The sequence below is a fragment of the Ochotona princeps genome, chromosome 5 (genome assembly GCF_030435755.1).
Source record: "Ochotona princeps isolate mOchPri1 chromosome 5, mOchPri1.hap1, whole genome shotgun sequence".
Lineage (NCBI taxonomy): Eukaryota > Metazoa > Chordata > Mammalia > Lagomorpha > Ochotonidae > Ochotona > Ochotona princeps.
The window spans coordinates 27,459,296-27,471,866 of record NC_080836.1 but is presented as its reverse complement, the minus strand read 5'-3'; the positions used below and the strand labels follow the sequence as shown (position 1 = coordinate 27,471,866).

Genomic DNA, 12,571 nt, shown 5'->3' with positions numbered 1-12,571 from the left:
TGCACCTGTGAAGGCAGTGCTTGATACTCTAAGAACTGACATCTACTTGGGAGAACTGAATTGCATTCCAGCATCATGGCTGCAGCCTCTACCACCTCACCTTTCTGGACATTTGGAGGGTGAACCAGTGGATAGGAGGTCTCTCTGTCTCTCTATCTCTCTGCCTTTCTAATGAAATAAATGTAAAGAAATAAAAACATTTTAAAGGAAATTATTCTCAAAGTCTTCTAATCAAAATTACTATTATTATTCTTGTTTATCACAGAATTTCTTCTTTCTTTAATTGCTTCCAACAGAACCTTGAAAATTCCAAAACAAAACCCACTGAAGAACCTCAAGGTGAGGATAAACTGTAATAATTCTTTCAAATAAAGTAGAATGTTAGAATGCATGATATAGATAGGAGGCACAGGCCAGGATGTCTTAAAGGATGTTAGCTTAGCAAAAAGAAGAGCCTAACTTAAAGATAAAAGTCACATAGTGATGTTTCTCAGGAATCACTAACACTGTTTTCCTGAAACATAAGTTGTGTGCCAGAGAGTGGTGGGAAAACACTGGAAAAGGGAGAGCAGGTTATGAAGAACTTTCTACAGAAGAATGTGGACTATCCGGGAGACTTGGAAGAGGCTCCTCACTCCTGGCTTCAGATCGGCTCAGCTTTGGCTTGGGGAGTGAATCAATGGACTGAAGATCTTCCTCTCTGTCTTTCCTCCTCTATATGTATCTGACTTCGCAATTAAAAAAAAGCTTAAAAAAAGCAGAGTAGCCAATATTTAAACCAGTTTGCAAAAGGTGTGCCCACATTGCAGGTTGCGGCTTAACCCACTACACCAAAACAGGGCTACATGCCTCTTTTTTTTAAAGTCAATTAATTTTGTACATGAAAAACATTGTATTTATTTATATTAGAGAAATCGTATAGTAGGGATTTCTGGTTTCATGCCCTTGTTAAATATTTAAAGAAGGAAATTGATTTACTTTTCCTAAGTTATCATGAGGCATTTGCTTAAGGAAGCTGAGTGTCTTAATGTCATGGATCACAGTTCAATAAATTTGGGTGGAAATGTGTTAATCTTAAATGTACCTCATATTACTTGGTGAAATTAATACCTTCCTTGATTGTAGACTGCACTATCCATAATAAGATGTAAATCTATGGTCCAAGAACACCTCAAAAATTGCATATGCTTATGATAAACTTCCTTTTAAATGTAGGCTCATTTGGTACAAATAAAAGAAAACTAAAAACTAAAAGTAAAAAAGTAGTTTTTTTTGAAGAAAGCTAAGAAAACTCTGACAATCTAGAAACAAATAAAAGTAAACAAAATGAATCTAGAGAGAGGTGATCTTGTTCATTCAAAACAACTTGTTGCTTTGTACCTGAATTTGCTGTGAGCACACCTTTACAAATTTTTATCACAACACTTTAAACTTGATGCTATAATAATGAATTAATATTATGTGTCTGGTTTTATTAGAAACTGTTAATACAGTGCTGTTTCAAAGTCCTGGAATAAAGACAGCAGAAAGTTTCAGAGGATATTAAAGAGCATGCTTTTAATTTGTTTACAGTCACAATAGTGTATTAATGCCAAGGAAATATTGTTTGAGAGTTAGAGCACAGAGTACTCTGGATCAGGCCTGTTATTGAAAGAAAGATGCCATATGACCCAATAAAATCAGAAATTGATTAAATGTAGTTCATCTAAGGGGAATATGGCCACGATGTTACTGCCAGAGTCAGGAATTAGGTGGGGGTGATCTAGTGCCTCAGTGCTGACAGGGTTAGATAGACATTAAGAGACGCTGATGCTACAAGAAACATGACCGTGGACCTCCACAGGTCAGGGGCAAGATCAATGCTTCAGAAGAAGAGATCCGACAGAACATTTATTTGCTCAGCTCATAACTAGGTCCTCTTATCAAATGATTCATTGAGAACTGAATGTTTCTGAGGAATCTGCAATCTACATGGGCCAGGAAAGCTGGGATTGCTGCTAACTATCTTAAGAGCACTTGTTAGGAACAATGGCTAGGGTCATATGGGACCACTGTATTGCCTGGAACCTTCATGCATAATATTGTTTGGACAAACTCATTTGGATGCCTGAGAACCAATGTGTGCCTGACCTTCACTGCTCTCCACAAGGTTCCAGTCCTCTAGCACTAGCCACATAGATTTTCAACAATAATTTTTCAATAATTTAAATCACTGAAATATTTTTAAGAAAGGAGGTTTCTTAAGGTATAGAAAATAGAACATTCACCTATTCCTTAAATTTTATTTATCCATGACATACACCCTCAGCAAAATAAAATGATGTATTTTTGCATCTTAATTCAATAGTTTGCTTTTCTTGTGTGCGTATTGAATGAAACTGGTGACAGAGTGGCAGTATTTAAATCTTGGACAAAAGAAGTCCTATGTTTTGTTATCTTATCCAAATCAGAAATAATTGTCCCCGTGACAACATGAAATTCCATAGTGTTCAATCTGATCATTTTGACTTTATTGTTGTTTCCAGGTAAGAGCTGTTGTATTTCCAAATAACTAGACATGATTTATCTGTGCAATTTAATACTGTTCTCATTTTCTTGGCAGATGGCTTTCTCGATTTATTATTTTCGTGCATTGGCAGGATTCAGTTGTTTTATACAGATTCTTAACAAGAAGAAACTTTAAAATCTGTATTGATATGAATCCCCAGAACAGGTCTCACAGTATGTGTTTCAAACAATTGTTAATTGCATATTTATCCAAGAAACTGGTATGAATTTCCATTTTGGCCAATAATAAATATCTTACAAGTTTTCTTAATTACATAGCTTCCAGAAAGGTCAAAATGGTCATAAGAAAAACATATATTGGTTCATTGCAGAAAAGTAGGGAAACAGTGAGCTATCAATATTCTATCAAGTAGTCCTTACCATAAGTATATTCAGGAAATTTTATCTCTTTTTAAAAATGTTAAGTTGCAACTGGAAAATAGTATATTCCTTTATTGAATCATGCACAGAGACAATGCCTAAATTTCTGTGCTTTGACTCCAGTCTGAATTGAAAATATGAAACAACAACATTACAATCATTTTTATATCTACCACCTAAACTCATCAAATATTAACGCTTGGGACAATGTCAGGTTGTGCATCTCATAACACCCAATTCTTAGAAGAGAAAGATGCCTTGCTGAAAAATTACATTTTCACTCTACTGTAGAAATTTCTTCCCAACCCTCTATTCTCTCACTGTAAGTTCTGGCTTATGTTTTCTGTACTCCTTCCCTGCTGACACTGGGAATTGATGACATCCAGGAGCCTTCTGGTCAAAGTCCCTGTGAGACTCACTGCTTGGTGGAGCTGGTACAGGGGCAAGGGTGAATGAAGGGTGAAATCAGATAGAAAGGAGTCTTAGCTTTTAGAGCCAGAGGAGCAGCAAAGTCAGAATAAGCTGTTCCCTGAAAATAGAAGTTCACATATGGTTTTGAGGCCCAGAACAGGGTTTCGAAGAGAAAATGTATTAGGTCTAAATAACTGATTTGGAGTTATAGCTGGATAAAATTATAATTATTTAGATTACAAAAAAATTATTAGTATAAAATGTTGTCTTACCCAATATATTTGCTTCACATTTCATTATAAAAATTACTTTTTTGAACAAGGAGAACATCAAATGTCTGTAACATCGTCATTTCCTAGATTTATAGTAGTATCAACTGAAGGTCTCCATTCCTATTTTTATTCCTGTAACTATATCATACACAACATTGTAATAAATTAATCAAAAGACAGCTAAAGGAAATCTGTATTGTTTTAAGTTCATTCTTGTAACTCATATTTGTTTTGAAGTACTTAAGTACAAATATCCCACGTGCCAATTTTGTACTATATTATTGTAACAATATGGGGAAAATCGGTCAGAGGGGAGTTTGGGAGGGCTGGAGAAATCCCAGACCCTATAGAATTGTACCATAAAATTCAAAATTAAAAAAAAAGTAAAAATAAGAAAAAAAGAAATAAGAAAAATAAAATTAAAATAAATGATCCAAGGTCTACAAATTCATGGAGTTACAGTTTAACAGTTGATGACAGGTATGTAACTTAATAATAAAACCTCATTTAATACAAATATGTTCTTTTAAACTTGAAAGAACTAATTAATGCAGAATTCCAGTTGTATACCTGTAGTTGTAATTTCTTAAAAATTACAAACAAATGCATGTATGAATAAATTTTGTCTGAAGGCCTAGTGAAATGCCTACATGCAGGAGGCTTTTTATTCACTAAAACTTCTTCATGACATGCTTTTCTGGGCAAAAAAGAATCAAGAGAGGCTCTTGGCTCCTTAGTACTATTGTCTGGTGTTTCGCTCCACAAAATGCCCTGACTGCCATTGTCACCCAGGGAGGTGTCAAGGGCTAAGGCGAGCTGTGGCTTATATTTATTTACATTTTTGCAGCTGGGCCCCCCCCCCCCATATTCAGTTCTGGCTCTCTTCCTTTACTTTCGGTACGCTAAGGGGCAGACTGTCAAGTATCGACTCCCTTCTCCTACTAAGCATCACCCTTGACTCATGCTCTATTTTGGTTCCATCTGTGTGAGGACACAGAGGATCATAATCAGAACTCCCACTTGCTGATTGCTTGCTGTGAGCTAAGTATAAATGTTTCTAATTTCAAATTTTCATACAATCCTATAACACAACATTAGATGCATTTTTATAGATCTTTAAAGTAAAGCTCAGAGAAAACCTGTCCAAGACTATCTGATGCAAACTTTACATTTGAGCCCTTCCTCTTTACCACCAGCGACAGTTCTTTTTCTTCGGAGAAATATGTTAGCATCTTTTTTGATTGACTCTCTACTTTCTCTCGTAGCCCTCCCTGGAGAGCTGCCCTCCCACTCTCATCCCAGCCTGGTGTCCTGAATTTCCCACAGTGATTTGGCCCTTACATTAAATTTTCTGGCTTCTTTTCTGTTAGACTCAACTGATATCTTAAAATATCTGATTAGTATTTAATAGTGTTGGCAGGTTAGAATCATATTTTAAAACGGAAAGTATATTTAAACAGAACTTTCTGAATTTAGTCATTGAAAGAACATATTTTTCCCATGAATATGCAGACAAACTGGACAAGGAAATGACCACCTGTTAGCTGCTAATGATGTTCACATGCCTTTTGAAAAAGTCATTCTGGCTTTATCTGCATACAATCTTGGCGACATAACTCGTGGGAACAAGGGCACAGGAAGCTAAAGGCAGCCAACTGACAATAAAGTTTATGCTTGGACTACTAATAAGAAAGAAGATACTGTGAATCTCTGATTTCACATAGTGATTTAATCTCTAGAGAGTGAGATAAAACTGAATGCATATTTTAAGAAACCTAAGTTTGGGTGTTCAAGTCCAGGACTGAGATCAGAGAGGGGTTTCACACAGAGTATTTTTTAATTGAGAAAAAAAAATTTAAAAGCATCAAATATAAAATATGCCAATCACTATTTCAAACACACAGTCTAATTTGATATTGCATGGGAGGGTCAATCATTATGCTTTTCAAATGAAACTGAATGCATAAATACTGAATGCACATAATTCAAAGAAATAGATTGATATTAACTGTGTCCTATATGGCAAAAAAAAAGTTACTATCCCTGAAAAAAGACTTACAACTATGTATATCCACCAAGATTTAGAAAAGAACCATTTTCTAATACTAGGCTTGGCAGGAAAAGATTAAATGATCCTTTTAATGGTGAAACCAAAGTGCAAAGAGTAAGTCTGATTTTAATTAATTTGCCAATAACTTTTTGGGTGCCAATTTAATTTTACTTATTTCTATGGGTCTTATTTTTGCTTGCACTTTTAAAATCCATAAATTATATGTTTAATGTAATCTTTCCATTCAAGTTCAAGGTCAATATGAACAGTTTACCTTTCATTTTTTCTCTATGATGTAACAGTTAAAAACACAGACTCTAAAATCAGATTACATGAGTTTGAAAGATATCTCTCTAGCATTTCTTTGTATAAGATACCTTAATTCTCTGTGCTTCAGTTTTTTCACCTATAAGAGGAATAATGAAATAACTCACAGGATTGGGGAGAGGATTAAATGAGTCAATAAAAGAGAACTTGGAACAATATTTGGTATACAGTAAATACTCAATATTTTCCATTATTGTTTTTCAAATGTTTAATTAATATTTTAAAAAATTGAAAGAAAGAGTCTGACAGGCAGAGAAAGGGTTCTTTCAATAACAGTTCAGTCCCCAAATGCCTACAACAGCTGGGCTGAGCCAGGTACAAGTCAAGAAACTGGAACTCAATCTGGATCTCCCAAGTAGATGGCAAGGACTCTGTTATTTGAGCCATCACCTGCGACCTCTCAGGATGCCCCTCAGCAGGAAGCTGGGATTGGAAGTAGAGCTGGACTCAAGCCCAAGGACTTCAATAGGGACTGCTACAGTAATTTCATATCTTCTGAGCCAAATACCCTCACCACAGCTATCCTTAATTTTTACATTTTAAATGAAATGTATATATGATGCCATTATGCTTAATTTTGTACATCTTATTTTAAACTCAGAAACATTTCTGATGAGTAGAATGAATCACATGTCTCTTTCCTTACTTTTCAGTAGGATTTAGTTTAGGCTCAAAGACACTGTTACCTACTACAATAGTAAATAAATCCTAAATAGAAGTAGCTGCCATTCTATGTGTAGGATATTTTTTTTCAAATGCACCTTCAAACATTTACAGGATTTTTCCAATGCAGTCTGCTGGCCTCAATGTTTCTCATGTACATTCTCTAAGTCTTTACTTTCTCGACAGCATCAGTCTTTAGATGCATGTCAGGTTCTCCACCCAAGGGCAGTTAAAGATCACTGCCGCGAGTCATTACATCACTCATCTTTTTATGTCTATTACAAATGCTTATATAAACATCATTAAATATATAACTCAGAACCTAATTCTAATTATAAAATCTTACCTGTGTCTAATCTCATGTAAAATAACAGAATGCAATGATCAATAGTTAAAAGGAAAGAAATGTTTTTAAAGATTTATTTATTTCTATTGAAAAGAAAGGTTCACATAGAGAAGAGATAAAGAGAAAGATTTCCATTCACTGGCTCACTTCCCAAATGGCCACAACGGCCAGAGCCATGCCAATCTGAATATAGGAACCAGAAGTCTCCTTGTTTCCCAAGCAGGTATAGAGTCCCAAGGCTTTGGACAATCTTCTACTGTTGTCCTAATCCATAAACAGGGAGCTGGATTGGAAGTGGAGCAGCAGGAACATGAACTGGCACCCATATGGGATGCCAGTGTTTGCAAGCAGAGGACTAGCAACTGAGCTTTCATGCAGGACCCAAAAGGAAACATTCTTTGTGTGATATAATTCTAAAGTATGCCACCATATGAGAAAATATTTTTAAACGGTATTTTTGATTCTCCAGAAACACTTTAGGCATTTTTTCTAGACATTAATAATGGTAATACTAATTTCTGACTTAATGCAATGGCTTAACATAATATGTAATAGCTGCTGAAAATTGTGTTGAAATGATGACTTAAGTTTGAAAAGGTATTTTTTTTTTAAAAATTCAGATTTACAGAGAGAAGCAGAGACAGAGAGAAAGAAAGAATACACTGGTTCATAAAGTGGCTGCAACAGTCAATACTGAGCTGATCTGAAGCCAGAAGCCAGATGCCAGAAACCAGAAACTTCTTGTGAGTCTCCTGCATGGGTTCAGGGTTACAAGGCTTTGGGCCATCCTCTACTGATCTCCCAGGCTACAAGCAGGGAGCTGGATGGGAAGTGAAGCAGTGAAGATACAAACCAGCTCCCATTTGGGAGGCCAATGAGGACGTTGCTCTGGGGATGTGAACTGAGTCAGGAGAAGTAAACTTGCACCTGGAAGCCCCACACGGAAGGGAAGGCAAATTCCAGGCTGTGACTGAACACAATTTGCTTGCGGGAAAAAGCAAAAGATGAGCTGCACCGTGTGGAGGTCATGTCCCCAGCAGGCCAGGAAGACAAGAAAGTCCCACCCATCACCATTGCCTCCCTGCAGACCAGCGTGGGTATTTTTTTTTTCAGTTCTCACACTATTTCTAGGTCTGTGCCTCAAGATGATTCACCTTTGTAAGATAGGCCTTCTGTCTTTCTGACACACAGGCATACACACAAACACACATGCATGAATGTCGATTTTAGCATGGGGACCCTACCTTTTGTGTGTGTTCTCTATCCTTGCATATGTGATGTGTGTATGTATGCATGAGGATCTATCTTGTGTGTACTTGCGTATGCAAAATGTTAACAGGAGAACACTTCCCCTTTGAAATGTTTGTTATTTGTGTGCATGTGTGACAAGCATGTTTTCCTTTCTGAATATTCACAATAATGTACATGCATATATAATTATCTAGCAAGTATAGTTATTTACAAGGGATTATATGTATGTTACATTAGCAACATTTCTTCACTTATTGTGCTGTCCTTATATTTAAAAAACTAAGTTATAGCTACACTGATCATTGGTTAATAAAAATAAAGTTGATTCAAAACATGGGAAGTGGAAAGACAGAAGATTCAAGAAAGTTACTATAATTTTTAAGACATTGGAACATCAATGTTATCTGCTTTTTATAGACATTTATATATTTTCTCAGGAGGCTGAGTCACAAATCAATTCTTTGAGATATACATGATATGTTCTAATAACCCACTTTTATTAACAGAGAAGCATATTGGGAAAAATTACTCAAGATCACTTTGTAAGTGGTAACCCTATTACTTTTTTTCTAAATTCAATTCTTTTGAAGACTTATGACTATAGGTGATCTTGCAAAATATCTCTTTTACATACTATGTTTTCTGTCACTTTACAGAATGTGCATTTATATTGCCTTCTGGCTATAAATGTGGACAGTTGAATGTCTCACCAGTTTAAGTTGGCCAACTCTGAGGGTTACTCATATCTTCTAATGTAAAGAAATAAAATAGCATCCAAAAGTTTGGAGACTTTCCAAATCAATCACCAATCTCAACACCAGGGCTATTACTCAGATTCAGATATTTACTGTTCAGAGACTGTGATGTAGAAACACTTTCTCAAAAGGCATTAATAGCAGTGACTACAGCAAAGTGCCCAGACTATCCTCCAATGCAAGAACCTTGGTCAGGAAATAGCTACAAATCTCCCATGTGTTCTAAGACTTTGCCTTAAATCTCATTTCAATGCATTTATATTTCATGAAAACTGCATTTAGACAAAGTTAAAATGAGCAAGTCTAAGAAAATACTCACTTAAGGATTTTCTGTGCTCTGGTTTCTGTTCTTTCATATCACTGTCATGGTGACTTAGCAATTCAGTACTGCAGGATCTCTGGATTTTGAATAATTCCAGGTTTCTTGATGGACAACTTGGATCCTTCGGCTGGAAACAACAAACAATTAGACTGAATAATTTTGGTGGGGAAGAAGAAAAGAGTCACCAAATAGTTTTGTGGTATATTTTGATGTTAGATTTAAGAGGAAGTTTGAAATAAGACAGTTATTTTGAGATTAAGCCTCTATGCTAGGCTCAACATTCGAATTCAGTAATAGTTAATATATTCACATTCTACTTACTAAATGCTTTATATTATTCCAAGTTCTATAAAAGTATCAACTTTATCATCCTGGAAATGCTATGTAGTATATGTGTTGTTATTTATTTTTATTTTAGAGACAGACAGATGGAGATGGGGAGAGAAGGAAAGAACAAGTGAGCATTTGTAAGCTTCCATCAACTGGGTTCACCCCTAAACTGCCCACAGTAGCCAGGGGGCCAACGCAAGGATCACAGAACTGAATCCAAACCTGTCACATGGGTAGTTGGCATTCAACTAAAGAAACCGTGGTTGCCTCCGAGAGTCAGTGTTTGCAGAAAGCTAGAATCAGGAGCTGGAAACTGAATCCAGACACTTTTAGGAAGGACACAGGATGCAATAATTGCTATTTGAACTGGTAGGTTGAAATGACCAGCCCATGTGGTAATATTATTATTTTAATTTATCAGATGCAGAAACAGAGCACCAAAGTGATTTGTCAAAGTCCACACAGTTAGGAAATGTTTGAACCAGGGTTTAATCTCAGCCAGACTGCTCCCAGAATCCACTTTAAAGTTGATAAATTGTGAGTATATATGTGTGCACATACAGGTAGACATGACCATGCTGATGAACAATTTATTATAGTTTAAAATTTGTATTTTTAAAATCACAATGAAAGACTGTGATTAAACATCAACAAGGTCGGACATTAAACATTATGCTCCCCTGTTTTACAGCATACTAAAAAAACTTAAGAATATTTTTTCCTTAAGATTTTGCAATATCAATGTCCTAAAATTAGGTGTTTGGCCTAGTATGAAATGAGTAGTGCTAAATAAATTTGACTCTTTAAAAACAAACTCTGAATGTGTGATTTAGGATAATTTCATGAAATTTTACATGTGCAATTTTCATAAGAAAATCTAGCTTAGCTGTAAGAACAATAAAAATATGTACAAAGGATTATTATTAGCTGATATTACAATAGTGATCATGGTCTTAAACTTATTTATATTTATTTTAAGCATATGTATTACAAACTGCACAAACTAAAAATTAAAAATGTAAAAATATTATTAAGCACTTAATGTTTTTTAATAGCCTTCAGTGAATGAAATATCTGTTATTTCTGAACAAAAAAGAATTTACTATACTTTAAAACAAACAAGTTAAATGACACTTAGCACCACAAATCTTGCTTGTTGAAAAGGTTGTTAGTGAACTCCACTTACAAGAACTTAAAATTGCTGAATCCATAGGATCTAATGAAATGTATGTGTATTATATGCCTGAGTAAAAAGATTTAAATCAGTACATTTTAATTAACAAAGGTAACAGCCAAAACAAATACATACCAATCTGTCAATTGCATTTTTGATAGCATGGAACCAATCCAATATGATGAAGTCAATATCTGACTGTAGCAGGAACTCATTTCCTGATAATGTGGTGATCTGAAAAAGAAATTCCAACAGCTAAAACACTATGTGAAATAAGATCATCGACATTTAAAATACAGGTGCTAAAAAAAAAATACAGTTTAGTACACCAAAGTATTTCTTGTATTCCAGTAATTGTCTTTCTGGGAATTGGGAGGCTAGGGTAATTTTGAACTGGTCCCTATAATCTGTTCTTTTTTTTGCATGTCATAACAAATACACTATTGTTTTAATAATAGGATGATTAGCTCAGAGAACGACTAAGTTGAATTACTCTAACTTAAGGAGAAACGGCCAGGAAGTCAAGTAACACAGACAGTACACACTTAAGTTAGATCTCACAAGAAAAATGCAACTGGGTATGTTAGAATTCATTCTGTGCTTTTGACTCTTTCCTGTCTTTTTTAAATCTAATAGTATCTCTACATTTGATTTCCTTTTATGAAGGGCTCTAAAACACACTGTTTACCAAGAAGACTAATGCAGACTTTTCCAAAAGGTCTTTCAGATGAATAACATTTGGCTATTTCTACCATCTTATCATACATGTCTACAGAAAAGTAATAAAGGGCCAATTTCCCCACAAAGGGAGCATCTTTGAATAAAAGTTAATTTCCATATTTGAATCTCTTATGGAAGCATTTATCAAATGAACATCCAGTTTTGATGCTCAGTACTGTTAAGTAGTTGGCAGTGCTTACTGTGTAACTATACATTTTCATTTCAGAGAATTTTTTTGCTCTAGAATTGAGAGACAGGGATATGGTCTTACAGAAACAGAGCAATGCTCTTGGTTTCACACATGAAGGGCTCTTTAGATATGCCTTGATTAGACTGGGTGTGAACATGCTTTTTGTATTAGGTCATCAATTCCACTTTCATTATTGACTTCTTATTGCAACAGAAGAATGAACATTTCTTCACTACTGTCACACATCAGAGGAGGATTCCGAGGTTTAGACGATTGACATTTCAAAATACTTAACTGGGAGCCAGTCACTTCTTCTAGGTCTGACTTCCTCTCAACAGGAGGCAGACATTGAAATGTGGCACAGGTTCAAAACATCACAGATTATGCTTTAGGCTATCTCCATCACTCTACCATTAAAGTGACAATTATAGCTCAAAATGGGTCACTATAAAGGTTGCAATCATTCTTTCAGCAAAACGAAATGACAATAATTTTCAATGTTTCAAGAAAGCTTTGATAATGACTGAGTATATATGTTCATTTGGCATTTATTTTCAAAAATCTCTGTAGAAATACAACATCACTCAGTATTAGAAAGCAATTATTCCTGCGTAAGATGCATTCCAATATGAAGTTCTATCTTGGTGACTGTAAAGAGAGGAACTGACCAAACTGTAGGCAATTATAAAAGGTGAAAGATTGCAGAATAATAGGATTTAATTACGCACATGAGAATTTTACATATTTTCAGTGTCTCTTTCCCTTCTCTTGCTCTTCTGCTTTTGTTTTCTTTTAATGAAATTTATGTTAGATTTGGGATGACACAAAATAG

The 12,571-nt window shown here is 35.1% G+C and overlaps 1 protein-coding gene across 2 annotated transcripts in view; it reads right to left on the bottom strand.

The window, feature by feature from the left end:
• The window catches only part of ARHGAP15 (Rho GTPase activating protein 15), a 625,244-nt gene that overhangs the window by 311,419 nt on the left and 301,254 nt on the right, over positions 1–12,571 (bottom strand). For both annotated transcript variants that reach the window (XM_004577187.3, XM_058664454.1), the window contains exons 7-8: positions 10,965–11,063; positions 9,323–9,452 (exon numbers count right to left, since the gene is read on the bottom strand). In XM_004577187.3, the coding sequence (XP_004577244.1) occupies positions 9,323–9,452; positions 10,965–11,063 (229 nt within the window). The remainder of the gene's footprint in view (positions 1–9,322; positions 9,453–10,964; positions 11,064–12,571) is intronic.